The 27,023-nt window shown below is 39.2% G+C and overlaps 1 protein-coding gene across 4 annotated transcripts in view; it reads left to right on the forward strand.

Moving 5' to 3' along the window:
* The window catches only part of LRP5 (LDL receptor related protein 5), a 170,312-nt gene that overhangs the window by 133,471 nt on the left and 9,818 nt on the right, over nucleotides 1-27,023 (forward strand). For all 4 annotated transcript variants that reach the window (XM_072038505.1, XM_072038506.1, XM_038179756.2 and 1 more), the window contains exons 8-19: nucleotides 657-873; nucleotides 1,066-1,355; nucleotides 3,355-3,581; nucleotides 3,939-4,123; nucleotides 7,475-7,798; nucleotides 10,176-10,378; nucleotides 12,539-12,750; nucleotides 14,721-14,911; nucleotides 20,233-20,442; nucleotides 22,461-22,586; nucleotides 24,401-24,637; nucleotides 25,355-25,465. In XM_072038505.1, coding sequence (XP_071894606.1) covers nucleotides 657-873; nucleotides 1,066-1,355; nucleotides 3,355-3,581; nucleotides 3,939-4,123; nucleotides 7,475-7,798; nucleotides 10,176-10,378; nucleotides 12,539-12,750; nucleotides 14,721-14,911; nucleotides 20,233-20,442; nucleotides 22,461-22,586; nucleotides 24,401-24,637; nucleotides 25,355-25,465 — 2,533 coding nt within the window. The remainder of the gene's footprint in view (nucleotides 1-656; nucleotides 874-1,065; nucleotides 1,356-3,354; nucleotides 3,582-3,938; nucleotides 4,124-7,474; nucleotides 7,799-10,175; nucleotides 10,379-12,538; nucleotides 12,751-14,720; nucleotides 14,912-20,232; nucleotides 20,443-22,460; nucleotides 22,587-24,400; nucleotides 24,638-25,354; nucleotides 25,466-27,023) is intronic.

A 27,023-nucleotide genomic window follows, 5' to 3' on the forward strand; every position in this document is an offset into this window, starting at 1 on the left:
GATACCTACCACAGGTGTGCATGCACATATTAAAAGTCAAATACAAATTTAATAAGATGTGATTGTCATTAGTCACATAAAAATAGTGTGCTCCCTCTGTCTACCATGTATGGGTAGAGCCTTACAACGTACTGTTTTTTTTTGGTTTCTGTATGGAATTGAGGTAAAACGGATTGATGATTTTGACTGCCCATTAGATTGTTAAGCATTTAATGGATTAATGTTACATAGCCTTTAAATTATGGATGTTTTTAATACGAAATAAATATCAATTAATAATTTACAAGTCGGGGAATACAGTGTCGAAATGACCATGCTTGTCTTTAAACCACGAGAAAATAAAAGCATGTACAGTGAAGATAACTTAATTTCCTACAAGGTACAAGTTTAATATCTTGATTCTAAATAAAGAAATAATATCTGAATGATAGCAGAGATTATTTAAACTTCTACTTCAGTCACAGGCAATGCATTGCCTAGGTTAAAGCACAGGTTGTAAACCTGTGAAGTGTTTCTACCAGCAAATGGAAGATTGGATTGCATTGGAAAAGAAAAGTTACAGTCCTTTGATTTAAATGTTACTGAACTTGGTGCTGTCCATAGTGAAAATTTTTACATAGCACTTATTTATTCCTTTTTTCTCATGTGTCTCGCAGGTCATAAATGTTGATGGAACAATGAGGAAAACCCTCCTAGAAGATAAACTTCCACATATATTTGGGTTCACACTGCTAGGAGATTACATCTACTGGACTGACTGGCAGAGACGAAGCATTGAAAGAGTTCACAAGATAAGGGCTAGCAGAGACATTATTATTGATCAGCTGCCAGACTTAATGGGCCTTAAAGCAACAAGTGTTGCCAAAGTGTTTGGTAAGCCTGGGCTGGGTGGATCCAATGTTGAGTGGTTCTTTTAGAATTCTCTGTTGACAACCCATAGAGTTAACGTATTTTGAAGATTTGTAATTACATTGCACTTCCTCTCAGCCTTCCCCTTCCCCTTCACACTGTCTCCGTAATACACTAATATCTGTTTTGTTTTTGTTGTTTTGTTTTGTTTTTAAGGAACTAATCCATGTGCAGAGAACAATGGAGGCTGCAGCCATCTATGTTTCTTTACACCCCAGGAGACCAGGTGTGCCTGTCCCATTGGCCTTGAGCTGTTGAGTGACATGAAGACTTGCATCATTCCTGAAGCCTTCTTAGTTTTCACAAGCAGAGCAGCCATTCATAGGATTTCCCTTGAAACCAATAATAATGATGTTGCTATTCCTCTAACTGGAGTCAAAGAGGCATCTGCTCTGGATTTTGATGTCTCTGATAACAGAATCTATTGGACTGATGTTAGTTTGAAGGTATTACTGACATGTGAATTCCCTGAATATAATGCCACAGAGCAGTTCCTTTGATCTAACAAAGGTCTCTGTTACATGATCTATCCTGCAGTTGCTAGTGTTGTCATTGAATTGCATCCAAGGAGACTCTTGGAGATGAAGACAGTTGCATTGTTGAATGCACAGTTGGGTGACAGGCATGTTCCTGCTTCAAATAAAAATCCAAAGTGGTGTTTGCTCATACTGAGTGCTGAAGTCTCAGATGCTGCATAGGCTGCATCCGTATATGTCCCTATCCTAGAAATGCCATTTTTATGTCACGTAGTAGAGTAATTTAAGCACCAAGCTTGGCAACCCCCCAAGCTTTCTACCCCCCTTACAGTTTTGACTTGGAAAACAATCTTATTTAATATTAACAATTGGCAAGAGAGCTTTGTATTGGTTGCTGTTAGCCTATGACTCCAGCTTGTCACAGAGGAGTCTAGGGTACTGATCTAGTCCTCTCCATGCCGTGTTAATTGCCCCCTACCAGCCTCCACCTCTGTGTCATTGTGTTCCCCAGCAGTTTGAAACTTCAGTTTGATGTGTTCTGGTTCATATCCAGGTGCATGCTGAAGTGAACGTTGTGGTGTTCATCAGTGTTGCTTAACTTTTTGAAGGGAATTAAGTAATGGTAGAAAATGACACAGTCACTTCACTGGAGCTGAATTCCTCTGTTTAGCCTCTTAATAGGTTTTTCCAAGAGCAGTTGAAGTTTCCTTGCCAATGTGCCAAAGCCATAATAGGAAAAAACTCAATTGTAGCGATGGCAGGGCTAGTGCAATTTTCATAGCCTCTCTGGGAAGACTAATGAGGGTTGTGCTTCAGCATTAACAGTGCTGCTTGTGGTGTGGATACCTTCCTAGGAACAGTGCCAGTGTAACAAATTAGTGTGCTGCAGACACGGTTTCTAAATAAATCTCATGCAAGCATGTGGAGAGCTGGGGCTACGGTTGTCTTAACCATTTGTAGTGGAAAATACGTTACTTCAGCTGCATCAATCGGGTCCCACTCTTACTGTGCAGAACTGAACAACATTTTACATGTCTGTGGCCTCCTGAATTATCCAGGAATACTGTGTTTTCACATACATATCAGCATAGATTTCAGAATGCCTGGGCTTTCCTTCCCTCTGTCCCCCCACTTTCTGCAGTTTGGCAGTAGGCAGTGTAACTTCAGAGTCCTCTTCCTGTTTCCATAGACAGTTCCCCTGATGACCACTGCATCCCTAAACATATAGCACACGAATTCTGGTTTTGACACTTACCTTTAAAAATGTAAAACATCTCTTATTCTTATATGTTCATTTATCAAATGATTAAGAAATCAATACCTGAAATTTTAGCAGGCAGTTAGGAATAAATGTAAAATGTTCAGCATTAATGTGATGACAAGGGAGGGTAATTGTACATTGGTCCTGGATGTTCCCAAAGGTTTATTTGGGCATTGTTCATTGGTAGGAGGAGCTTATTTATATGTACACAGTCCTTACCCTATGGCTTGTTTAGCTGACTGTATATAACCAAAATGTAGATGAGAGCAATTAACTTGCTCAAGGTGACTGATTATGAGAGAAAAATTAATTCAGGTTTTGTTGAATTATGATGCATTCATGAGAATTAACACATTAGAAAGAATTAAATACTTTTAAAAAATAAATACTTTTATATGCAAATGTCAGAGAGGAAGACGGGTCAAGGAAGAATCTGCAGATATACAGTGCTTTCTGAAAGTCATGTCCTCTTAAGATGCTTTGAACTGGTCATCAGACACTGTACTGTTAATTTTTCCGAATATTCAGGTCTTTTTATCCTGTGAATTACTATACAGTTTTCTTTTAAACAGACATTTATTTTAAAAATGTAACACTGACTGATTGTTGTTTTTACTACTAACCTCTTTTTGAATGCTAGGCTTCATAATAACTTCTCATTTTGAGTATCCGTAAATGCTGAAATATTTTTACATGATTGTTTTCCAGACTATAAGCCGAGCTTTCATGAACGGGAGCTCTGTTGAACACGTGATTGAATTTGGGCTAGATTATCCTGAGGGAATGGCTGTAGACTGGATGGGAAAGAACCTGTACTGGGCAGATACTGGAACCAACCGAATTGAAGTAGCCCGCCTGGATGGACAGTATAGGCAGGTCCTTGTGTGGAAGGACTTGGACAATCCACGGTCTTTGGCTCTTGATCCTACCAAAGGGTAAGGGATAGTGTTGGTTTTCAAAATTCTGTGCGTTCATACTCTTACATGACAAGATACTTGGCAGTTTATATAGCTTCATTTCTTCAGGGTCCTTGAAAACACAATGAAGGCTTTTTAAGCTCCACAACCCTACAGGTTTCAATGAAAATTTGGGAGTTGTTGATCATGTTTTTCTCTCTATGTTTAAAAAAGGGGTGCTCTAATATACAGTAATTAACTGCCTATAACCACATGGGATATTCAAATATTAAAAAAAAAAAAAAAAAGGAAAACTTGAAAGCAATGAAATGAAAACATAGAGCCAAACTCAAATCTCACCTAGTTGTAATCTTTCTGTTCCGCTTCTCATTTCAGGTACATGTACTGGACAGAATGGGGAGGTAAACCTAGGATTGTTCGAGCATATATGGATGGAACAAACAGCATCACTTTGGTGGATAAAGTGGGTCGTGCCAATGACCTCACTATTGATTATGCAGACCAAAGGCTATATTGGACTGACTTAGACACCAGCATGATTGAATCGTCAAATATGCTAGGTATTCTGGCTTTAAATTACATCAGTGTTACTCCATCCAGTACAGAAATATGCATTGGCCACAGTAAAAGATTGAGTAGATTTTTAGAGTGTTTTAATTACATTCTTGAAATGATTGTCTCCAAACTAACCCTGATGTTTTTTTTGAGTGGTGATTTCTTCACAGTGAGGGTGACAGAGCATTGGAACAGGCTGCCTAGGGAGGTTGTGGAGTCTCCTTCTCTGGAGATATTCAAGGCCTTTCTGGATGCCTACCTGGGCAGCCTGCTCCGAGGAACCTGCTTTGGCAGGGGGGTTGGACCCGATGGTCTTTTGAGGTCCCTTCCAACCCCTACAGTTCTGTGATTCCATAATGAACTGTTAAATCAATTGTCTTTTTCTCTGAATTGTTAAGTCTGTTAAATTTATTAGACTTAAAGCATGTACGTACCAATTTGTGGTAAGCAGTAACTTGAAAGATTGAAATAATATGATTTATATTAAATCTGCATGTATATTTTCATCGTGAGAGTGAGCAGAAAGTTAAATGCTTGAGGAGGTGATAGTGATAATAATAATGAAAGCTTCCTAAATTAATAACCATGTGGTATTTTTAATGATGATAGTGAAATATAATACTGTTTTAATCTTGTTTCTCTGTATTGTCATGAAATTATGTGCACTTTACAAAATTAGAGATATGACCTCTGAGAAAGTGAACACGGCTAACAGATTCATTATAAACCAGCTCTGACTTCCCAGTCTTGATGCTGATTTTCTGTCAAACTATTATTCAGGTCTCTCTTTCCAGCTTCCAACTAATTTTATTAGTTGGAAATCCAAACCAAGGTACTGCTTGGCATTCCGTCAGAGATGGAATCCAGAAGCCTGTGACCTGACATCGTATGTCCCATTTCCAAAGAGAGGCCTTTGTTTAGATGGGAATTAACTAACACCTCTGGGAATCCAATATAAAAAGCAGGCTTTGTGTGGAAAAACATACAATATTTAAGAAAACTCATACAGGATTGTTGCAGCAATGCTCTGTTTGATGACACATGCGGTTTCCCTGCAACTCACTTATTTTTAAATCTTCTGTGAAAAGCTAGTATTACAAAGAGATATTTTTTTAAGGTGTTATTGTGTGTGCGTATCTTCAGAATATGGAGAATCTGCTACAAGGTTTTATATGCTTTTATTTGAAGATCTTACTCTATAATTGAGAGAGAGAGAAAAAAAAATGGAAAAATCTTTTAATGGAGAAAAGGCTTTCTCACATGTTCTGAATGAACATCAAAAAAAAAAAGTTGTATCAGCATTTTGACTTAACCTTTGCACCTTCTTATGCTTCTGTACACATACTGAGCTGCAGGACTTCATTTTTAGCTGATGACCTAAATGAGTTGAAGTAATTGTTTTGATAGCTTCTTAGGCCACTGTGTATGTCCAAGAAAAAGAAACGTTAGAAAGAATCACATACTCTTCTGGTGATGTGACTGTATGTCAGTTTTGGCTTATGTATGCTCTCCATCTACAGGTAAAAAAAAAATTGTTTATTTACAAGTTGGCATTCGAGCAGGATGTTTAGGAAAAGGACATTCTGAAAAGCCATAACAAAAATGGATGAAATCTCTGGAAAACAAAGCTATGCAGTTTTGGATTCCAAGGCTAACAGTGATTTTGCATCACTTGTATTCGTTGTGTTGGGATAAGAACTGCTTGAATGGGTGATGCTAGTTAGAAATTGCATGAAGGTTTTTTCTTTATCTAGAGTTGTGGGTGGTTTTTTTTGTTTGTTTGTTTGTTTATTTTCATCTAATGCATGATCTATCAAAGCTAAGCTTCTGCATTATACTTGAGAAACAAAATAGCCAGAGGCAAATTTGGATTACAAACTGATTGTGGTATTGAGAAGAACCACAATATTCAAATAATCTGTGGTAAATTAAACTAGTTCTAAAGCTGAACCTATGGTTAACATTAATTTGTGGTGAGAAAGTAGGAGAGGAGGACTGCTGAAGCTAACAACATTGTATGCTTGTCCTTTAAGTTAGCAGATTGTAGGGTAGGCTTCTAGCATGTGGACTTATTGGTTAAGGAAATGTTATTAGACTAGAACTTGAGTTGTATTATGCACTGCTGGCCTCCTGGCCAGGATGGATATGCATGGGAGCTGGTGATAGAAGCACCTACCCTACCAGCAATAAATAATGCACTCTGAAGTGGATGATTGAATGCTGTCCTAGCTTATTCTTAGGCATTATAAATGTTACCCAGCAGGCCAAAATCACTGTTCTGGGAGATTTTTCTCCATCTAGTGCCTAGTAAAATTCAGGTAGTTTATTTGCTTCCCTCAAAAGAACCTCAACCCTGAATTCATCACTATAGACCAGGATTGATCTAAGTACCTGAGAGTGTTCAGGATATCTGTGCTCTTAACTTGGACACTTCAGATGCCTAAAAGTAGTTGTGAAGTTTGCCTCTATACCTAGTTCTAGTATTTTATAGAAAAAAATGGCTTAATGGGTTTTTAGTTTTATTGTATGCTTTCCATTCCTTCTCCAGTGTTGTCTGAATGAGAGAGGGTGAAAGGTAAAGTGAAGCGGGGGAAAAGAGGTGATGTTCTGTAAAAGCTAGCATTTGAATATTGGTTTGAGGCAGGGAGAGATGATGCTGATGAATCTTCACTTGATATAAAGTGGCAGAGATTCAGGGAGTTTTGTGCTTGAAAATGTTTAGGAGGCTGATTTATAGGAAGACCTTACTTTAGTAGTGAATCTCTGGCAGAGGCCATCTAATGCTCTAGAGGTGTTAAATCTGTTTTGAATGTTGCTAACTGAACCACTGAGTGTGAGAGTACTGGGATTTCTGCCAAACAAATGGTTTCCAAATCCTTTGGGGTATCTGTATGTTGAATTGCACTGCAAATAATTTGTTTCTTGAGTGAAACACTGTAGTTTCTAAAAGCTTGTTCTCTTCGAATCCCAAGTTTCCTGTATGTTGCTGTTGTATATATTATTTTACTATTATTATTATTGACCTAAGTCTTGGAGCTGATAACATTCTTGAATATGTCTTCCAGTATTTATTTGTGATGTTGTGTAAGAAATAGAGCAATATTTATTTAAATGGCAACACATGGGCACGGTTTCAGATTGCTCTATAGGCAAGAAGTTACCAGGATAACATTTTTGAGTGCTAGTGTTCACGTTCCTTATTCAGCAGGTACTGCTTAATAATGAATCCCGTGATGCTGACTGGTGAAATGAGGTTTTATTTTAAAATGGGAAGAAAAAACTTTTTTTTAGTGTCCATCACACTCTGCTTCATGGCTTGGGAATTGTGTTTTAGTTGATTATATTTATTTTTGCAGGACAAGAACGAGAAATCATAGCAGATGATCTACCTCATCCATTCGGATTAACCCAATACAGTGACTACATCTACTGGACAGACTGGAATCTTCACAGCATAGAAAGAGCAGACAAGACCAGTGGGAAGAACCGGACACTTATTCAGGGCCATCTGGATTTTGTGATGGATATATTGGTCTTTCATTCTTCACGTCAGGATGGCTTGAATGATTGTGTGCAAAATAATGGCCATTGTGGTCACTTGTGCCTTGCCATACCAAACGGATTTAGGTGCGGCTGTGCTGCTCACTATACCTTGGATCCCAACAGCAGGAACTGTAGTTGTAAGCCTTTTTGTTTGCTAGTTTATTCCTCATTGCTTGTGGATGCCATGTGCTTGTGATTTCTTTCAGTATAGGAAAGTGTTGTGGGTTCATGTTGGTAGGTAGCTAAACACCACCCATCTACTCTCTCACTAATTCCTGAGGGAAAGAGTCAGAAGGATAAAATGGAGACAACTTTTGGGGTGAGATGAAAGCAGTTCAATAGCTAAAGAAAAAGCTGTGCAAAGCAAAGTAAGGAATTCATTCACTGCTTCCCATTGGCAGGCAGATGGTTAGCCGTTTACAAGAAAGCAGGGCTCATCACGTGTAATAGTTAAATGGGAAGACAGATGTCATAACTCCAAATGCCACCCCCTTCCTCCTTCTTTCCCCCAGTTTTATTGCTGAGCATGACACCATGTGGTGCGGAATAGCCATTTGGCATTTGGTCTATTTGGGTCAGTGGTCCTGATGGTGTCCACTCCCAAATTCTTGTGCAGCCCCAGGCTGGTGGGGCAGCATGAGAAGCAGAAAGGGCCCGGAGGCTCAGTAATGACTAAAACACAGGTGTGTTATCAACACGGTTTTGGTCATAAATCCAAAACATACCACTGTATGAGCTGCTGTGAAGAAAAGTAACTCTATCCCAGCCAAAACCAGGATAATCTGCACCCCTTACGTCATGCACCTTGTCATGCTTGGGTCCAGCAGTATCCAACACATATCCATTAACAACCGTCTCCCATTCTGTCCTGTAATTTTCATACATTGATATTACTCCCTTAGTCTACAGGCTTCCCACATAAAGATGTCCATAAAATGTCCAATTAGTTCATTTAGCCCATGACTTGGGTTCTGTGTGTTAAGGTGGTCACTCAGGACAGGAGAAACAGTGTTGTGTGGAGTTCTTGGATGTCAAAACCAGATCATCTCAGGTCACTTCTGCATTTGCGCTGCTTCTTTGAGGCTTGTTTGAATGCTTCCTGCTATAATATTTCCTGTAACATGCAACTCAAATCATGGGTTACAACCATTTAAAGGTATATATAATCTCCATCCCTGGTCTGTTTGGACCATTGTATAGGGCTTAACTTTGCAATGTACTCCTGCCCTTGCTCTTTTTCTGGCATGGATTTTTGCATGGGTAGAGGTGGAACTGTTCCTGTATGGTCTTGTTCATGGGCTGCAATCCCTTGAGGGGCACATTTCCTGCGTCATAATCTTATCCACAGCCACCTTGAGGTGATCTAGGATGGCCTTTTCCATAGCCACAGATGCTTTGAGGTATACCTGAGATATACCAGTGTGGACTTAACGATGTCCACAAAAGCTTTGGGGTGCACCTGCCTCACTCGTGGACTTACCCACAGGTCACAGTCCCTCTGACTCAAATTCACCCTGTGATTCCAGCCTGTCCAGTACAGGAGCATGGGAACAGAAGCAGTTCCCTGGCCACCTGCCAGCCCAGGCGCATGGCTGCTGCTGTTATCAAAATGTTCCCAGGCACAGCAAAGTAAGATGATAAGGACTGCAGCAAACAGCGAAAGTAAAAAGCAACGAACTGCCAAGCACTGCAATACACAGTAAGCAAGCAAGTCCTGTGGCAAGCGCAGCAGCCTGCCAATTAGTAGCTAAACAGCTTTAAGAACTAAAAAAAATCAGTCTAGGCCACTCCACTCAAATTTGTTATCTCAAACCCTTCAAGCCCCCATGTTGGGTACCAGAAAGGACTGTTGTGTGTTAATCCCAGTAAGCAGCTAAGCACCCTGCAGCTGCTCACTCATTTCCCATTGTGGGATGTGGAAGAGAATGGAAGGGTAAAGGTGAGAAAACTCTTTTTGGTTGAAATGAAGACAGTTTAATGGGTAAAGCAAAAGCAGTTTGTGCAAGCCGTTCCAGCCTAAACCACTATGAAAGGGAAGGGGTAGCAGAAATCCATTTCAAAGGTTCTGTCTTTAAAGGTAATCTGAAATATGAGGACAGAATGTGGAGTTTTATGTCCATTTTTGTGATATGGATTAGGGATGAAGATTTGTATTTAAAGTCTTAGAAATAACAGCACTGTCAAGTCTGGTCCTACTTGTTTTGCTGGAAGTGCTTTCCAGGTGATTCAACTGTGTGATTGAAGCTTTCCTAGTCTTTAACTAAGTGTGTAGGTGGGTGGAAGAGAAATTCTTTTTGTCTTAAACGTTGTTGAAGTCAACAAAGATAGCACCCAAAAAACAGCTTTCTTGGTAGTCTGAAGAGCAGCATGCACATGCACTTGAAGTTTGTGGCAGTTTATGCATATTTGTGTAAGTTCAACTAGATAAAAGGATAATGTAGGAAAACTGTGCAACTTTGTATTTCTCAATATTGCTGGTGTTACTTACACTCTTTTTTTTTCGACTTGTTTCAGCCCCTACCAGTTTCCTGTTATTTAGTCAGAAGTCTGCAATCAGCCGAATGATACCAGATGATCAGCAAAGTCCAGATATCATCCTGCCTATGCATGGTCTAAGGAACGTGAAGGCTATTGATTATGATCCCTTAGATAAACTGATCTACTGGGTAGATGGACGTCAGAATATTATAAAAAGAGCCAAAGATGATGGCACTCAGGCAAGTTTACATGGTGTACATACTTGTTTTTTTTTAGGGGGGAGGGGTCTTTCTTTGCAATTCATGCTTGACTTTCCCCTCCTGTCCCCTGCACCAGGGAGTCATCAGTTTAAACTTTACTCTTGCTAGTGCTTATTCATGTATATTCTGTTTATATGTAAAGATTACTGGAGTTTTTTTGTTTGTTTGTTTGTTTTAGGATTTTGATTTTAAGCTATACACCAGGAAGTGTAATAGTCTATGTATATCATATGTACCTGAAACAATGAGCCTTAGAATCCTAAAATCATTAGGGTTGGAAAAGACCTCCAAGACTATTTGGTCCAACCGTTCCCCTACCACTGTCACCCACTAAACCATGCTCTAAGCACCACATCCAGCCTTTCCTTAAACACCTCCAGGGGATGGTGACTTCACCACCTCCCCGGGCAACTCAATCCAATGCCTCACTGCTCTTTCTGAGAAGAAATTCCTCTTAATTTCCAACCTGACTGTGAACCCTTAAACTGTGATATTTAGTTAAGGGTGGGCAATGAAGTCAGGCAGGCTCACTATCTCTGAATTATACTAGAAAAAGAAATTGTATTCTAAAATCAATATTGTGCATGACAGATCATATTGTCATCATTGTAAAGCTGTCACAAAATGAAAACTCTCACAGCTATCCAAGCTGTAGTTAAAACCCTTGCTAAAGCTGACTGTTGTGTCACATAGGGGTAGACTTATGTGCATACAAAATCGTTTTACTGGATTAGGTGCATAAATGTTTTTCTTTGCTAGTTATTCATACAACAGTGGAAAGAAAGAAGTGTGCTGTTCTTCTGGGCAGTGTTATGCATTAATATTGCTTAAGTCCCAGGACAGAGTAACAGATTCTTTAAAAGCTGTAGTTCGAATAAGAATACAAAAGGAAATGGAGAATGGGCGAGGTATATTTTCTTAGCTTTGGGCAGTCATATCTAAACAATGTAATGTGTTTTCAGTGGAACTGAGCTGGTCTTTTCATGTGTCTGGGGAATTGGTGATCTTACAGTGCCCTTTAACGAAAGAGATGATGATTTGATTTTTTGGCAATTTCTTTTAAGATTGGAAGAGGTATCTTAGGATAAGCAGCTAGCTGGGTTGCGGATGAATTTTGAAGGAGTGTTTCTTTTGCTCTTTTGGATTGTGCTAGGTGCTAATTGTTGCAGTCTAGCTTCTCTTTGGTACTCGCTAGGTGTAAATTGCAATGGAGATTTGTCTGCTCTGTGTTTTCCACTACATTGGCCGCACAGCTTTGAAGATGCAGATCCCCTGCAAATTTTAACTTTCCAATTTTCACTAACTATTTTTACTGAAATTTGCTAACTCTTGTTTTCTTGCAAACAATGCACGTGATATACTTGGGTAACATTATCATTGATTTCAAGATAAGAATTACTTCTTTTTATTTCTGGGCACGCTGACAAGAAAAGATAGGGATAAAGATTTAAATAAAAAGAAAACATTCCATCACAATGTAGAACTTGGTGGCTTAAAACCAAACTATGGAAATATATTGTAATTTTCTCACTTAATTCTGTTTTGAGTAATTCATTTCGCTTAAGCTGAGTGTGGAATAGTGTATGCATCTTTCTTGACCCATACAACCTTTTCTTTCACTGCTGTTTCTGTTTTTGGATTGAGAATGCCATATCAGGACACTTTAAAGAAGACACCATTTTCCCGTGACCACTCTGATGTGACCAAAACCAGTCACCTTTGAAACTTCCTTTGATGCTGGGAGTCCTGCCAGTGGTATTAGTATCCCAATGGCACTGGGATTAGCAGTAGACTAGTGGAGCCTCTGTAATGTCAAACTGAAAGGTTATTTTCCTTTTGGGACTTCTTATATGCTCCAGTACTCCAGAGTGGCTGAGGGAGCTGGAGTTATTTAGCCTGGAGGAAAGGAGGCTCAGGGGAGACCTTAGTGTGTTCTACAATTACCTTACAGATTTTCTTTAGATATTTTCCCTCTCATCCACAGTTTGAATCCTGTGTATTTTGTTACATTTGTTGTACTTGCTTCCTTGTGATTTTAGGTATTTCTGGACCTTTCACATAGGTAAACTGTGCTTGTTGTGCAATCAGAGTTCATACAGAATAGTTATTAGAGGTCATTCCTTATACGTTGTCTTGCAGCCTTTTACTGTCATGAGTTCTCCAAACCAAAGCCAGAATCCCGAGAAGCAGCCACATGACCTCAGCATTGATATATACAGCCATACCTTATACTGGACCTGTGAGGCCACAAATTCAGTCAATGTCCACAGACTGAACGGCGAGTCAATTGGGATGGTGCTGCGAGGAGATCACGACAAGCCCAGAGCCATTGTGGTGAATGCAGAGCGAGGGTGAGATTCCTTTCTGTTCTTCACACAGAGCACATCTGGGATATGTCAGCTGCGTGCAAATCTTGTGATGCATCTGAGTATTTTAAAAAGGAGAAATTTTGCGTATTTAATTGCTCAGGTTATAGGTGATTGATAGCCTGATTCTGGGTTTTAAAGTTATCCAAGTTTCTCTTCCTGTTCTTTCCTTTTCTGCCTCCTCTGGTGTGCCAAGTTAGATGTTCACACAGCCGTGTGATACATTACAGTGGAGAACTGAGATGGGTGGGGAAAGCACAACAAAACAACCTTACTCTGTTCACTGTGTGAGTGCGCAGGCAACAACCTCACCACCAAATCCAGAAAAAAACAGGAATTGCTATAAACTGTGTTTACAGCAGCTGAGGATCCACCTCGTAAATGTTCAGTTACCATAAAACACGTATTTCCAGAAAAAAAAGGGATCTTTCATATGATAGAAATACTCCTGCTAATGTAATAGTATTGAGGTTGAAAAAAAATCAAAATAATCTTACATTCTAGACATTTTAAAGTCAATTCTGTCTTGATGTGTATCTCAAAAAATGCTGAAATGATTTAAGACAGGTAAAGGTAGTGCAGTGATTTCCCACAGGAAGAAAATTTGTAGTTTTGCTGTAAAGCAGTTCTGTTTAGATTTAGCAGACCCACATCTCCACTTCAAGTGGCAGGTAACTTTATACTTAGAGGTCAAAGATGGCCCTTTTGCTGTTCCTTCGAATAAGTTAGATGCTTAAACCCCAGTTTACTCTTAGGTGGCTTTGATATGTGTTTGACAGATGTTGGATGACAATATTTCATAACTGTGTGGATACAATAGTACTCAGAGACCCTACGTGGAACATTTGTGGGACTGTTATTTTGTACAATGCTCACTGCATGGTTCAAAAGCTGCTGTGGGAAGAGGGGGATTAGAGAAAAGATTCTAATCTGATTGGGACTAACTCACTTGGACATTGTTAGTATTTATAAAAACTTTCCTCATTCCCCATTAAAATGGGAGTTTGGGTTTGTTGATCACTAAAACATTCAACTTTTCAGGTTGGGCTTTAAAATGAATTAAAGGTAAACCTGCTTTTAAATTAAAAGAGGTAAAAATGGGAGAGAGACAATGTAGAAGAACACACTGACTACCTGGGAGGGCTGAATCAGATCTGTGCACTGTCCTGCCTTAGTTCCAGAAATCCTTCTCTCCAGCTCTCCCTTGGCTTGCTCGTTCTCACTGCTGCATCTCCTCGTTCATGCCATCAGGAATGCCTATGCAGCAGTGAATCTGCCCAAGTTATGTATCACTGAAGAAATGGTAGATTTTTCCCTGAAGGAGTTCTCAGTTCACTGTGTGGATGCACAAGCCATTTTTTTAATTATGCAGAGGAGAGCAGAAGCTGCTCCTGTTTGCAGCTGAGCTGGCTTAGGCAGATATAAAGTATTCATGGAACTATGCCATCAGGAACACGACATTCTCAGTTGTTCTTTCTTCTGTGATCATTGTTCCTCTTAAGTTTAGTAGGAACTTATACTTGCTGTGAAGAAAGGAACCCCAGAAAGGAGGTAATTGTGTTGCGGGTTTTTGTTAATTTGTTTTTTTGTCAGAAAGAAGGTGGGGAGAGCTTTACCTGAGGACAGTTGCAGAAAGTCTTCTGTGCTAGCCTCTTACAATCCCTACCTCCACTGCAGGAATATTGCAGGGCAGCAGTGCTGAATGCTGAAGCATTTTATGGCCTGGTGTATTCAGGAGAAATGCAGTTACTTTTAGGCTGTCTCAATATGCCGTTTAGCAAATGTTGGAGCTTCTGCAGCTGCATAGATCTGGATCTTTGCAGTTGGGAGCAATAGTCACCAGTCATCCCTGTGTACACCATCCCCACTTACAACTGAGAACCTGTGTGTGAAGGTGAGCTGCTTCCCTTGACTCCTGAAGCTTTTAGTTAATCAGCTGGTGGCTTTGTTCTCAGGTACATGTACTTCACCAACATGCAAGAGCGAGCTCCCAAGATTGAGCGTGCAGCCCTCGATGGCACAGAGAGAGAAGTGCTTTTTACCACTGGGTTGATCCGCCCCGTAGCATTGGTGATTGACAACAAACTTGGAAAGCTTTTCTGGGTGGATGCAGATCTGAAGCGCATCGAAAGCTGTGACTTGTCAGGTATGTGGTATGCAGTTAAACATTTGGAGCAGCGCGTGTGATGTATAGGACATCATTCCCTCTTTGATACTGACCCCAGTAACTTCTTCCACAGTTGCCAGTTCTGTGCAGGCAGGCACAGCTAACAATTGCTGGTGGGCTTCTGTCTTTGATGTGATTGGAATAAATGTGTCTGTAATGACTGCTACCCTCCAAGAGGGACATTTGATTTTTGATATGTTCTGAAAGCAACTCTTGGAAGATCAGATTAAAATAGGTGTTGCTAGTCATGGCACCACTAAATTACTCCTGCTTTTTATTTTCTTCTGGCTTAGAAGTTTGCATAACTCTTCAATATTTTTTCTCTGGAGGTTACAGCCTACTAAATCAAGGTAACCAGAAGAACAAATGGAAGGGGTAGCAAAGTTTTTTCTAAGAAGGATGATAAGGCAGCTCACCTGGAACACCAGTGTTGTAAAACAGTGGAGAGATGTCAATTCATTGCACTTTTTCCATATTAGTAAAATAATGCATTATTCCACATCTATAGCAGTAGCACCACGTGCTTCTTACAGAGCGCTGTTCATCGCTGAATTCTAAAGCAGTTGGCAGTGCTGAAAAATGGAGAAATGTGCAGTGTAGCACAGAGGATCCAATGTCTGTGTCTTGTCACTTGTGATTCATTCTCTCTTCCTTTGTGTGAAAAAATTAAACTCCTAAAGGAAGTACAGAGAGAAGTGAATGAGTGTCAGGGAGTAGAAACTGGGCTGTTCTAGTGATTGGCAGCTGCCGTAAAAAGCTGAGCCTCCAATTTTTGATGGACTTTCTCTTAATCCCATGTAGTCACATCCCTTCCCTTGAGAGGCAATGAACTAAAATAGGTGAAAATTGTTCACTTTTTTACAAGAATGGGAGGGAGAGAAGAGGTACCAAGGAAGACTGAGAGACTGAGACTTTGATGGCCTCAGAGAGGGGAGATGTATCTGTGAGAAGTGATGAGCTGAGGAGAGGGCTGGTAACTAGTGTTGCTATAGATTAAAAAGATGACCCCCATGTAACAGAAAGCCGTATTATTTAATGAAGCTGTAGCACGCAGTGGACCTAGCTGTGGCTTTTACATGTATGTAAAAAAGCATGCCTTTTTTCCCCTTGGATTTAGCATGCATGCAAGGCTGAGTCACAGCTAGCAGGCAAGGAGGATCACAAGAGGTGGGTGTTTCTTGCTGGAGACAAGCTGAGTCCTTGCGTGGTACAGCATAAAAGGCAGAAGCAGTCTGTAGATTACTGTTTTAGATCTAAGTCTAAGGCAAAAGGACTTTACTAAAGTGATATAGGAGTAAATTAGCAGCTAGGCCATCACACTCTGGTAGTTTGTATCCTGTGGTTGCCATTTCCTTTGTATGTGGTATGCATTCTTCCTTTGAGTGACATGGAAACTCTATATAAGCATAGGTTTGAATACTGGACTTATATTTTAATCCATTTATTTACAGAGAAAACTAAACTTTCTCTGGTTAATATTGAAACAAAGCTTTTCATGCACATTTATTCGATGGGGTTACAACTGAAGAATCAAACCGTAAAGGCAAGATAAAGGGGAGGAAAGCTACAGAAGTAAACGAAAGCAATAACTGGAAGCCATGCATCAGGTAGCCAGAGAACTCTGGTTATGGTTGATCTAGCTAAAGCTCACTGTAATTTGATCCACTGAGCTGTTTTGTAGTTGTTTTGTTGTTCTTTTTTTTAGAAGTTAACGTTTTTATTTTAAAATATTCTGTATATTTTGCAGTCTTGTATCACAGCGTCAGAAAAAAATTGATAGCCGAAGTTCGGTTGGGTTGAATTATTTCCTCAAAAAGTATTTCTTGAGCTGTCACTTTTAAATAGGTCATATGCTAGCAAAAGGATTTCTAGTGTAAATTGAGGCTGCTGAAAAAAATGGACTCAAGTTCTACGTAGTGTCCTCCTTGCTGATTAGACAGTTCCAAACAATCTTATTCCCTCACAGACTTGGGGAGATTATATGTTTCTGGAGGTTTCTGAAGCTTTCCCTATACCCTGATAGTTAATAGCAGCCTGCTAAATGTGCGGGTGACCAATACTCAACTTATTAACTTTCAGAGAGGGATGAAAGAACTACAAACCTGTCCAGAGTGTGAACACTTATTTGCAAAGTTGTTGGATTTCTCAGCTGGAGCTATTGATGCTTTTCAGACACTCATAAAACATTTGCAAATAACTTGTCTGCCATATCAGTCAATTAAAAAGTAGCATTTTATATTATCATTGAAGTGACTGGAAAAATCTATAAAAATGCTTTAATTTCAAATATTTTAAATACAGCAGTTGGTGTCCTTCCACCTTAATGTTATTTACATTTAAGTGTTAATTTCAGTCTTGAAAAGACTACACATCTGTTTCATTTTGGTAACTAGAATACTTAATTACTGTGGAAATTCAACACTTGGAGCATGTTTTCTTTACCTTTTTTTAAGCGTATCTGCTGAAAATATCCTTCTGTTCACTCTATTTTTCATTTTATTCATTTTTCTAAACAACGATCTAATGGTGTCATCCAGTGCTGTCAGTGCTCTTTGCCTCTCCTTTTAGAATTACTATTTGGACTGTCATTTACTTAAGATCAAATCCAGCATAGTTCAGTATAAATCAGTCACCACCTCCAGTGCTCTCTCCAGAGCTTCACAAATCACCAATGTTCAGCTTTTTATAGACGAGGGAGGAAAAAGATGATGCTTGAAGGTATATCCCAAAAACCGTTAAATGTAGCCTGTTTGGGAGGCTGTTCAAAGAGGCTAGGGTTGTAGCAGGACTGCTAGCTTGCAAGTGTCACTAGACACCTTGTGTCTTCATGGTTTTAGGATGTCCTCAGGATACCAGCTTGCCTTTTATTTCTAAATGGAAGTTACCAACTTAGCACTTAAGAAAACGAAAGGAGGATTTCATTATATAATTTGTAAATTAGGTTTTCCCATTCTTGACTTATTTTAAATACAGCTGAAACTTCTACTTTTTCAAAGTTTGACCCCAGAGTCTGACAAAAGAACAGTTATCGTTGATGGTCCAATGTTGCTGAAGTTCATAGGGATTAATGGTGCTCACAGACTGCAGAGCAAATGAACAAAATACCCTGTATTTTTTTCACTGTATACCTTCTTTTGTCAAAATGTTATGTTTCACAGTATTTCTAATTTTTAAGATCTGTACATTTAAGAGAAGACAAAGGACATGCCAGGAATTGCACTGCTAGAGAGTATTACTAAGGGTCTGATTTAGTGAATGAAACCAGTGCAAGTGCGTTGGTTCTGTTCTACGTATGTCCTTACAAGAGTAAAATCCAGTGGAAGCATGTACAATAAAAGATGCATGAGATTACAACCAGAACTGTGCTATCATACACACTTCCTGAGTGTTCCTTCTGAAAATGAAACAAAACAGGTGTCTTGCTCATTGGTTTGAAAGCAAAATATATTCAGGGATAAAGAACTAAAACACCAACTGCAAGTACAAGAATTTCTGACCTCTCTTTATTCTGTTTTCTAAATTTCACGGTAATGTATGCTGGGCAACGTTCATCATGGCAGTCAAGCGAGAGTTGTGGGCAGTAAGTTTATGTGCAAAATTAATAGTCTGTAATTGAAATAAATGTCATATTCTTATGCTTGGCTGAGCTCCACATAATTTATGCAGCAAATTGGTTGAATCTACTGTTCATTAGCATTTTTATTATGTATCCAGATTCAGTAATCTCATTTTGAGTAGATATTGAAAACTTCCATTTTTTGTAAAATGCAAGCAGGCATAAGGCCTTTATTCTAAAATGAAACATCAGATGAGAGGTAGCACCAAGTTATAATTCTGTTTTGTATTCTTCATTTTTGAAACCAAATATGTGTGGTATACACTAAAAATGTTTTCTGTGAATTAATAGAATAATCTGGGACCTCTTGTTCACCCTAGGCAAGCATAACAAAAGCAACAATTAAGTGCCACTAACTGTAGTGCAGCACATGACAGAAGACTGCAAGCAATTAAAATTAAAAGCAGTCAACATTCATTTTTGTTTAACCAGATTTTTACACCTTGATTGAGATTTATTTTGTAGTGCAGTAAATCTGAACATTTGATGATGATCTTGTTTAAAAGCCTCTTGAGTTACATTTCACTTTTGCTAAACACGGAACTTGGGTTTTCTGCTTGGTTACTGAAGAAAGAAAGAAATTGAAGAAAGAAGTATGCTTGCTGGAATATAAGGTTTTTTTTTGCGATCATTATCTCTGAGGATGTGATATAGCATATGACAGGATTTGATTGCTTGATTCTTGTTTTGCATGATTACTGTGTGTTGTGTTTTATGATAGGAATGGCAGTAAAGCTAATTACTTCTATTTAATTCTTGCTTGTACATTCCAACAAAGTTTACTGCTAGGTGTGTGAATGTATTGTTTAAAAAAAAAGTTCCAAGAGAGGAGACCCTCCACAACCCAGTGGGATAGGGGAGATAACTGCAAAAAGCAAAAACTCACAGGTTGAGATAAGGACATTTTAATAAGAAAGAAAAAGGGAAAGCAAAATGATTAAAAATAATAAAAATAAACAAAACAAGCAATGCACAATGTGATTGCTTACTGCCTGCTGAATGATGCCCAGGCAGTCCCCAAGCAACGGCAGCCTCAATTTGATGATTGAGCGTGATGCACATGGTATGGAATATCCCTTTGGCCAGTTTGGGTCAGCGGTGCTGGTTCTGTCCCCTTCCAGCTCCCTGTGCACCCCAGCCTCCGCCCTGGCAGGGCAGCATGAGAAGCCAAAAAGTCCTTGACTTAGTGTTAGCACTACTCTGCAACAACTAAAACATAGGTGTATAATCAACATATTTTCATCCTAAATCCAAAACATTCCAGCTACTATGAAGAAAATTAACTCTATCCCAGCCAAAACCATAACAAAACTGCTCACAGTTATTTATAACAGACCATGCCAATGTGAGGCTCTTCATGGCTGGCTGATGAGCCAACGTACCCAAGGATGAGCTGTGCTTCATACTGGATCTGCTTGCCCTTGTAATAATTTGTTGCACTTACCTGAAATGAAACTGAACAAGTACTGCAATGGTCTGCCAAGACAAATGGAGCCGTTAACCTAAGAGCTCCTTCTGAAATGAATGTACTGGAGCTGGTTTTAGAAACCCCCAAAATCATGTCAGAGCATGTTTCAAAATGTAGTGTTTTTTTTTTCTTTTTGTGTTTTTTATTTTGTTTTGGTTGGTTGGTTTGGTTTTGTTGTTGCTGAAATGAGTTAAAAGTCGTTTCTGTTGATCTCAGGTGCTAACCGCGTGACCCTGGAGGACTCCAACATCCTTCAGCCGATGGGACTGACAGTGCTGGGGAATCACCTGTACTGGATTGATCGTCAGCAGCAGATGATTGAGAGAGTGGAGAAAACTAACGGGTACAAAAGGACTAGAATTCAAGGCCGAATCGCTCACCTAACAGGCATTCATGCTGTGGAAGAACTCGATATGGAGGAATTCTGTGAGTTTATTTAAATATCTCTCTGTGACTCTTGGCCACTGTCTCTCAAATTCCTCATCCAGCTGTGTGTTTTAATAATACTGCCCTGTGGGCTTTAAGTTAAGACATGGAGTGCTTTCAACTTGGAGGGCTGGGACTCTAGAACAGAAAGATAAACAAGTTTCTTACTCTTGTCCAGAGGAGTCCTCCTGTTCAGCTAGACTGTGCAATTTCACAACACCTTAGTTAGTTGCTTTGCACGAGCTCACATGATACTGAATTCACTCTAAAAGTTGTTTGGAATTACGGTTTTTAATTTTATGTGTATATATAAGTACAACCAAGTAACAGAGTTCAAAAAAATCTTTAAAAAGAAAGGAGAGGATAGTAATTGCCTTTTCTTGAGGCATTTCAGACCCATTTCTAAAATGTGACTGGTTTGACTCAGCACAATTGATAACATAAAAGCCTCCAGTAAGGGAGGGGGAATAGGCGGGAAGTTCCTAAAATGAACTTCAGTGGTTGTGGAATTTCTCTCCTACCGAGGTGGAGCTGATCCCTTCTGACAGGGGTCGCTGATGGTTGGACCTTATTTTTCTGGCCTGGTGCCTCAGTTCCAGTGCCCTGAGGGAGAGTGCAGAATCCCCTTGAAGCAGTCGCTCCTCAGGGTGGCAACCTGCAGCTCCTCCTGCTTTTACTAGGCCTGCTGAGAATATAAAAGCACAAGATGTGGGAACCAGAAGGCCTCTTCAGACTTTGTGGCCTAAGATGAGTTGAACTTGTATGGTGACCCTGTGTAGGATTAATCTGTAAAGGGTACTTGGGGAACATTTGTGTTTAATAAAAGAAAAAAAAAAAAAAAGAGGACTTTATATCAATGTGTTTTCTAAAATGTCTGTTTTTTTATGGCAAGAGTAATATTTATTCAGAGATGCACTGAAGCAAATCGCTTTTTACATCTGAAATCTATCCAATATAGGTGACTTCTGTTACAAGTGGGTAAAAATAACATGTGCAAGTGTGCATGCCCACACAAGTATGTGTGCACTTCTTCTGCTAGCAGAAAACCTGCTAACCTGTGCCTCACATAGTAATGTTTCCATCGCTATGTTAAATTGATTAATTTATTAAGGGCGAAAGCAGACCGCTAAGAAGGCTGAACAGATGGAAAACAACTTTGGCACAGAAATAATGATATTTATACTATTTCTTCCCTGTGGAAATTCTTGCTCCTCACTAGTAGTAAAGAATGCATTGTTCGGTGGCATCACGAATAACAGAGGCTCCTGCTCCACAGATCACTCCAGCAGATGCTCGGCACGCTTAAGACATGAGATAAGCAGGCAGGAGACTGGCTCTGTTCTCACTCAGACGGGCTGGGGTCTTCAGACAGTGACTTCACCTCTCTGTGCCTGTTTCTCATCCAACTAATGTTAATTTAGTTTGATTCTATTACAAGCTCTTGGGTACTCAGTGCTTCTGAATAACTGATTTGGGAACACAGCCATGTGTCTTCCGCGAGGTGTGTGTTCTTACACTGCAATTTTGTGAGTAACGGGGAAGTGGTGAGGGCTTATTGGGGGGAACAGGAGCTGAGTGGTAGGGCTGGATGTTAAGAGGTCTCTGAAATTAGAGGAGAGTTCGTGAGGATTTTGGGAAGGGTGGCATTCTGCAGTAATATATGTTAATTCTTGATGCCTGACTACTCTAGAAGTACAGATGAGATATGTAGGTACATCTTAGGTGTGACCTTCTCAAATCTGCTTTCTCACTTCTCTTCACCTGAGCTCCCAAATTTGTTTTAGAAGTCTTTTAAAGGTCTCCATATCACTGTGTCTGGAAGAGACGTAGTCCTTGTGTAGCAGTAAATCAGCTCTTGAGCACAGACCTGAAAAATCCTGCAATTATCTTCCTATGAATTTTAGTGAAATCTTATTTACTGAAAACAGAATTGCTTTATGAGTGGTTTTGTGAGCTTGCCTTAGCTAGTAGTTAGGATTTTTTTTAATACTAATATTCCTTTTTGTATGTTTCTGCAGCTGCACATCCATGCTCCCGTGACAATGGTGGGTGTTCGCACATCTGCATTGCCAAAGGGGATGGGACTCCAAGATGTTCATGTCCAGAGCACCTTGTGCTTCTACAGAATCTCTTAACTTGTGGAGGTGAGTTACGTAAACTTCTTAGCACAACTGTTAAAGGTAAAAATAATAATAATAATAATAATAATTAAAAAAAAAAAGATGGGATTGAGGAGATGTATTCTTAGAACCATTGGAAAATTGGTCTTGACTATGTCACAAGCTGATACGCTGATAGGTCTTGAGAACTCTCTCTCTAAAACAAGATATTTTCAAAAATAACTAAATGAATGAAGCCAGAGTGACCAAAATCAGTTGGTAACTGATGCAAGAAACTTGTCCACCAGGGTATTTGTGACTTGCATATGGTATAAAATTATATGAACTTTCTGCAGGAGGTTGCATTCAAATCCAGAACACGTATTTACACACAGTGTTTTCTTAGACGTGATATGCTGCATTGTGTCTTAAATGTGACCTTTGATTTTCTGCTTAAGTTTTTGGACGTGTGACTTTTCGTTGCATGCAGAATACTTCTGTTGGACCTTAAAACAGTTGCATCTTCCACTGAGAGTTTCTTATGGTTTTATGATGTGACAGCTTTGTGCTATAAACAACTGCTTATAACATCATACTAAATCAACCCATGATAACCTAGTAGCAGAAACTGTGCATGTGATTCCCACACCATTCTAGTCTTTCAAATGAATTTGGCCTGATAACATGAAACACTGTTCTGTCTAGTTAATGAGAGGCCAAAAACTCAGTTGGTAGGCTTTCTCTTTAGACTTCGATCTTCCAGTCCCAGGATTTTTGAAAATTGTTACCTTAATCTTGTAGAGGGGATTTAAAATGGGGAAAAAATATTTATTTTCTGGGTGTTCAGTCATCTGTCCCTTTTGGTTGTCTTGGCTTTATTATATACTCATTTTGCTGTGGATTTAATTCTTCTGGCTGAGCTCTGATCTCCCATGGGACAGTCCTTTCTATTATAAACTGTTTTCTTTCCCATGACCACAACATGCTATGTGGTTTCAGAGTAGTGGCAGTTACATCTGCAGGAGGGAAAATAAAACAATCTACTTATATTTGTTGCTATACTTTTGTTTAAAAACAAAAACATGGCCTATGGGAGATTATATCTTGCTACTTTATCTTCTATAAATGTAAAAATTAAGGGGCCTTCCTTTCAGTCTCTGTTTTTTGTTTGTTTGTTTTTATTCTAATCCTTCTGTAAGCCTGCAACAGCTTTTTGATCTATCTGGTCTGCAGTAGTAGCAGCCCATAGCAAGTATTTCCAAACAGATTTGTAGCTATTTTGATTGGAGAATATTTGTCCATGTACCCTCGTGAACACTCCTGTCGAGCTTTTAAATGCAAGCTTGTGCCTGCCAAATGAAGCCACCATGTAGCAAATCACAGAATCATATGTGGCTCTTGATTCAGACAGAACTAGTAATCTGGCTGTTGAATTATCTGAACAGGACGTTCCTATCAAAATTAATTCAAGAACTACCTTGATGTGTATATTTGGAATCTTTATCTTACCTACAGCTGCCAGGTCACTGGTTCTATTTGCAGTCCTCAGTATTGCTACACCAAATAATCGTAACTCATAAACTTAGAAATCAGAAGATTTTGAAAAACCAAGCACATTTGGATTTTTACTTGCATTTTTGTTTTTCAAGCTCTTGATTATACTTCGTCTCATTCTTGAACATTTCTCCTTAATGAAGAAGGATAGAAGCACTTTAAAAATAGCTTGCATTTTTACAGAAGAACTTAAGTGAATGCATAAGCATGATTTTCTCCATCTGTGGAAAAAGTCTATCTCATTTTACTCTGTCAAAAGGGCTAAAATTGAATGCACACATGTGTTTTGTTTCCTCTTTCTCCAGAACCTCCAACTTGTTCCCCAGACCAATTTACCTGTGCAACTGGAGAAATTGACTGTATCCCAATGGCGTGGCGATGTGATGGATTTCCAGAGTGTGATGACCAGAGTGATGAAGATAGTTGCCCCATATGCTCTGCGTCCCAATTCCAGTGTGAGAAAGGACAATGTATTGATGCACATTTGCGGTGTAATGGAGAAATTGACTGCCAAGATAAATCTGATGAAGTGGATTGTGATAGTAAGATTCATTTTCCTTACCTCTTGGCTCTAACATAAGCACCTACTTGGGATTCTAACTATTCCTGATGTACATTTATGATTTTTAGTTTCAAATTGGGAAAAAAAGCGTTACCCGTAAGCCTAGCTAAGCTGTCAAATGATGCTGTTTTTCTCTATACAGTGAACCTTCCAGGGGTGCTGGTTACTAGCTCTCATAAGAACTCTGTTTACTTATCATTTAATATGCTTTGACATCACAGAGATTCCAGAGTTAATTAACAAACCCTTTTTGCTGAAATGGAGGCTTCTGTATATAGATAAGAAGTTTAACAGTTACTTAGCTGAGTAAGAGTTCATAGGGTGTCATAAGATAGCATAGAGTATATAAGGTTTGATATATCGAGTTACTACATTTTTTAAATTGCAGGTGATCAGTTACACTTTGTTAATTATAGTAAAAGATTCTTGCTGATTTATTCCCAGTTTTGCCTCAATGGGACCAAATTGACAAAGGATGTGGTGTTACTGGGATCAGAATTTTATTTTAGTCCCACTAAGTAGGATGTGTAAGAAGAAGGAAGAATCAGAGAAATGCAGTTGCATTTTACCTACTGCAGCAAAACAAGTGTTCTGGTGCATACCTGTTGGTATTTGTGGCTTGACATGTCTCACGTTTTGGTTTTCTTAAGGTGCTGCCATGCCTGTAGTGCTTAATCTTTTTTTTCTTTCTGTGTAGCACTTTGTCTGCCCAATCAGTTCCGATGTGCCAGTGGCCAGTGCATCCTCCTGAAGCAACAGTGTGACTCCTTTCCAGATTGCATCGATGGATCTGATGAGCTCATTTGTGGTGAGATGTCTTTGCTTCAGATTCAAGAGCTCTGTTTTCAGGCATAATACCTTGCAACTATATGCAGAGCCTCAGGCTCTGGGTAAGAATATTCCTTCAGGGAAACCCAGTGAGTCTTGGCCCTATACTCGCAGTTGTTTTTGGCTGCTATACATACCCACATTCTTCCATTGATCTGTGTGGCAAAAGAGTGTGAGGTTGCAGCATGGCACAGCATGTCTGCAGTGCCATTATTCAAGATAATGCAATAATAGCGTAGTGAAGATAAACAGAAATCCCAGTGTTACTTCAGGCTAGTTCTAAAATCCAGTATGGGATAATGCTGCTTTGTTTGGATATGCCTTCAGATCTACACCCAGAATGACCTGATTCCACTATGTGCTATTCCACTGAGTTCTTTGGAACATGCACAGCTGCTGCTAAGCTTGGGGTAGCTTTTAAAAATATGCAGCCCTATCTACTGCAATTACAGACTCAAGCTGGAGGCTAATTATGTGGAGCAACTAACATGCAAGTGTCCACAGAGACCACAAGCTGGTCTCTTAAAGTGCAGGTAGGAAAAGAATATAAGGAGAAACCTAGATTTTTCTGGACAAAAATGTTACTTTGAATTCTTAGGGCAGTAGGAGGTATATGCAAGTTACAGGCATGCTGACAGCAGTTGCTGTATTAGTCCTTAGCTGGGTCTTATTGTACAGTCTGGAGTTAACAGTAAAAGTTACCTATTTCTGCTCTGCTTGCATATTCCCTTTTTTGTGTCATCTGGGTGACTAGTGCATGAAGTTCCATGCAGTGGGGCAGATTAAGGGAGCATATAATGATAGTCAAGTAGGTAGTAAAAATGTTTGCTACTTTCAGGATAAGAATCTTGCATTTAAAAAAAAAAAAGCTAGAATTGAAAATTTTGTGCTTTAAATTAGGAATATGTTTTAATTTTGTCTTCGCTTTTTTCTGGTATCATATCTGAACTAATCTGCCTATTTAAAGATTACGTCCTCAGCTGACATAAAAGCTGTTATACACTAATAAGTACAACAGAAATGAATTCTTGTTGAGCTGTTAAAAGTTTATTGATAGATCTTTGTATTTCCTTTATCCTCCTTCTCAAATTTCAGTTCTTTTGCATTTCTTTCAACTGAAAGGCAAGAATTTGGGAATAATTTGGAATGTGTTGCCCATAGTCAATATGAGATGAGGTACAAAACTCATCTCAAATACTGCAGCACTTTTTATTATTTAACACTAGGCTGTAAATATGAGGAAAAGAAATAAAAAGAAGAAAGTATTAAAGGTATTTTGAGTTGTGCTTTTCCTCCAATTTGTAAGGTTCCTTTTAGAAAACAAGTTACTTAGCGACATTTTAGGAAGGAAAAGTATTCTGTTTAAGGGATATTTGAGGTATGAAGAGATCCACCATAGCTTCCCCACCAGTGAAGACTTTTTTTTTTAATGGTATTGCTAGTCCAAATGGCTTTGGGAGACCAGATTCCTGTATGGATAAGGAATTGTTTATGAGCATCCTCTAACAGATTTTGAGGGTGTAGAGTAAATAAAACTG

Source organism: Anas platyrhynchos, chromosome 5 (assembly GCF_047663525.1).
Source record: "Anas platyrhynchos isolate ZD024472 breed Pekin duck chromosome 5, IASCAAS_PekinDuck_T2T, whole genome shotgun sequence".
Lineage (NCBI taxonomy): Eukaryota > Metazoa > Chordata > Aves > Anseriformes > Anatidae > Anas > Anas platyrhynchos.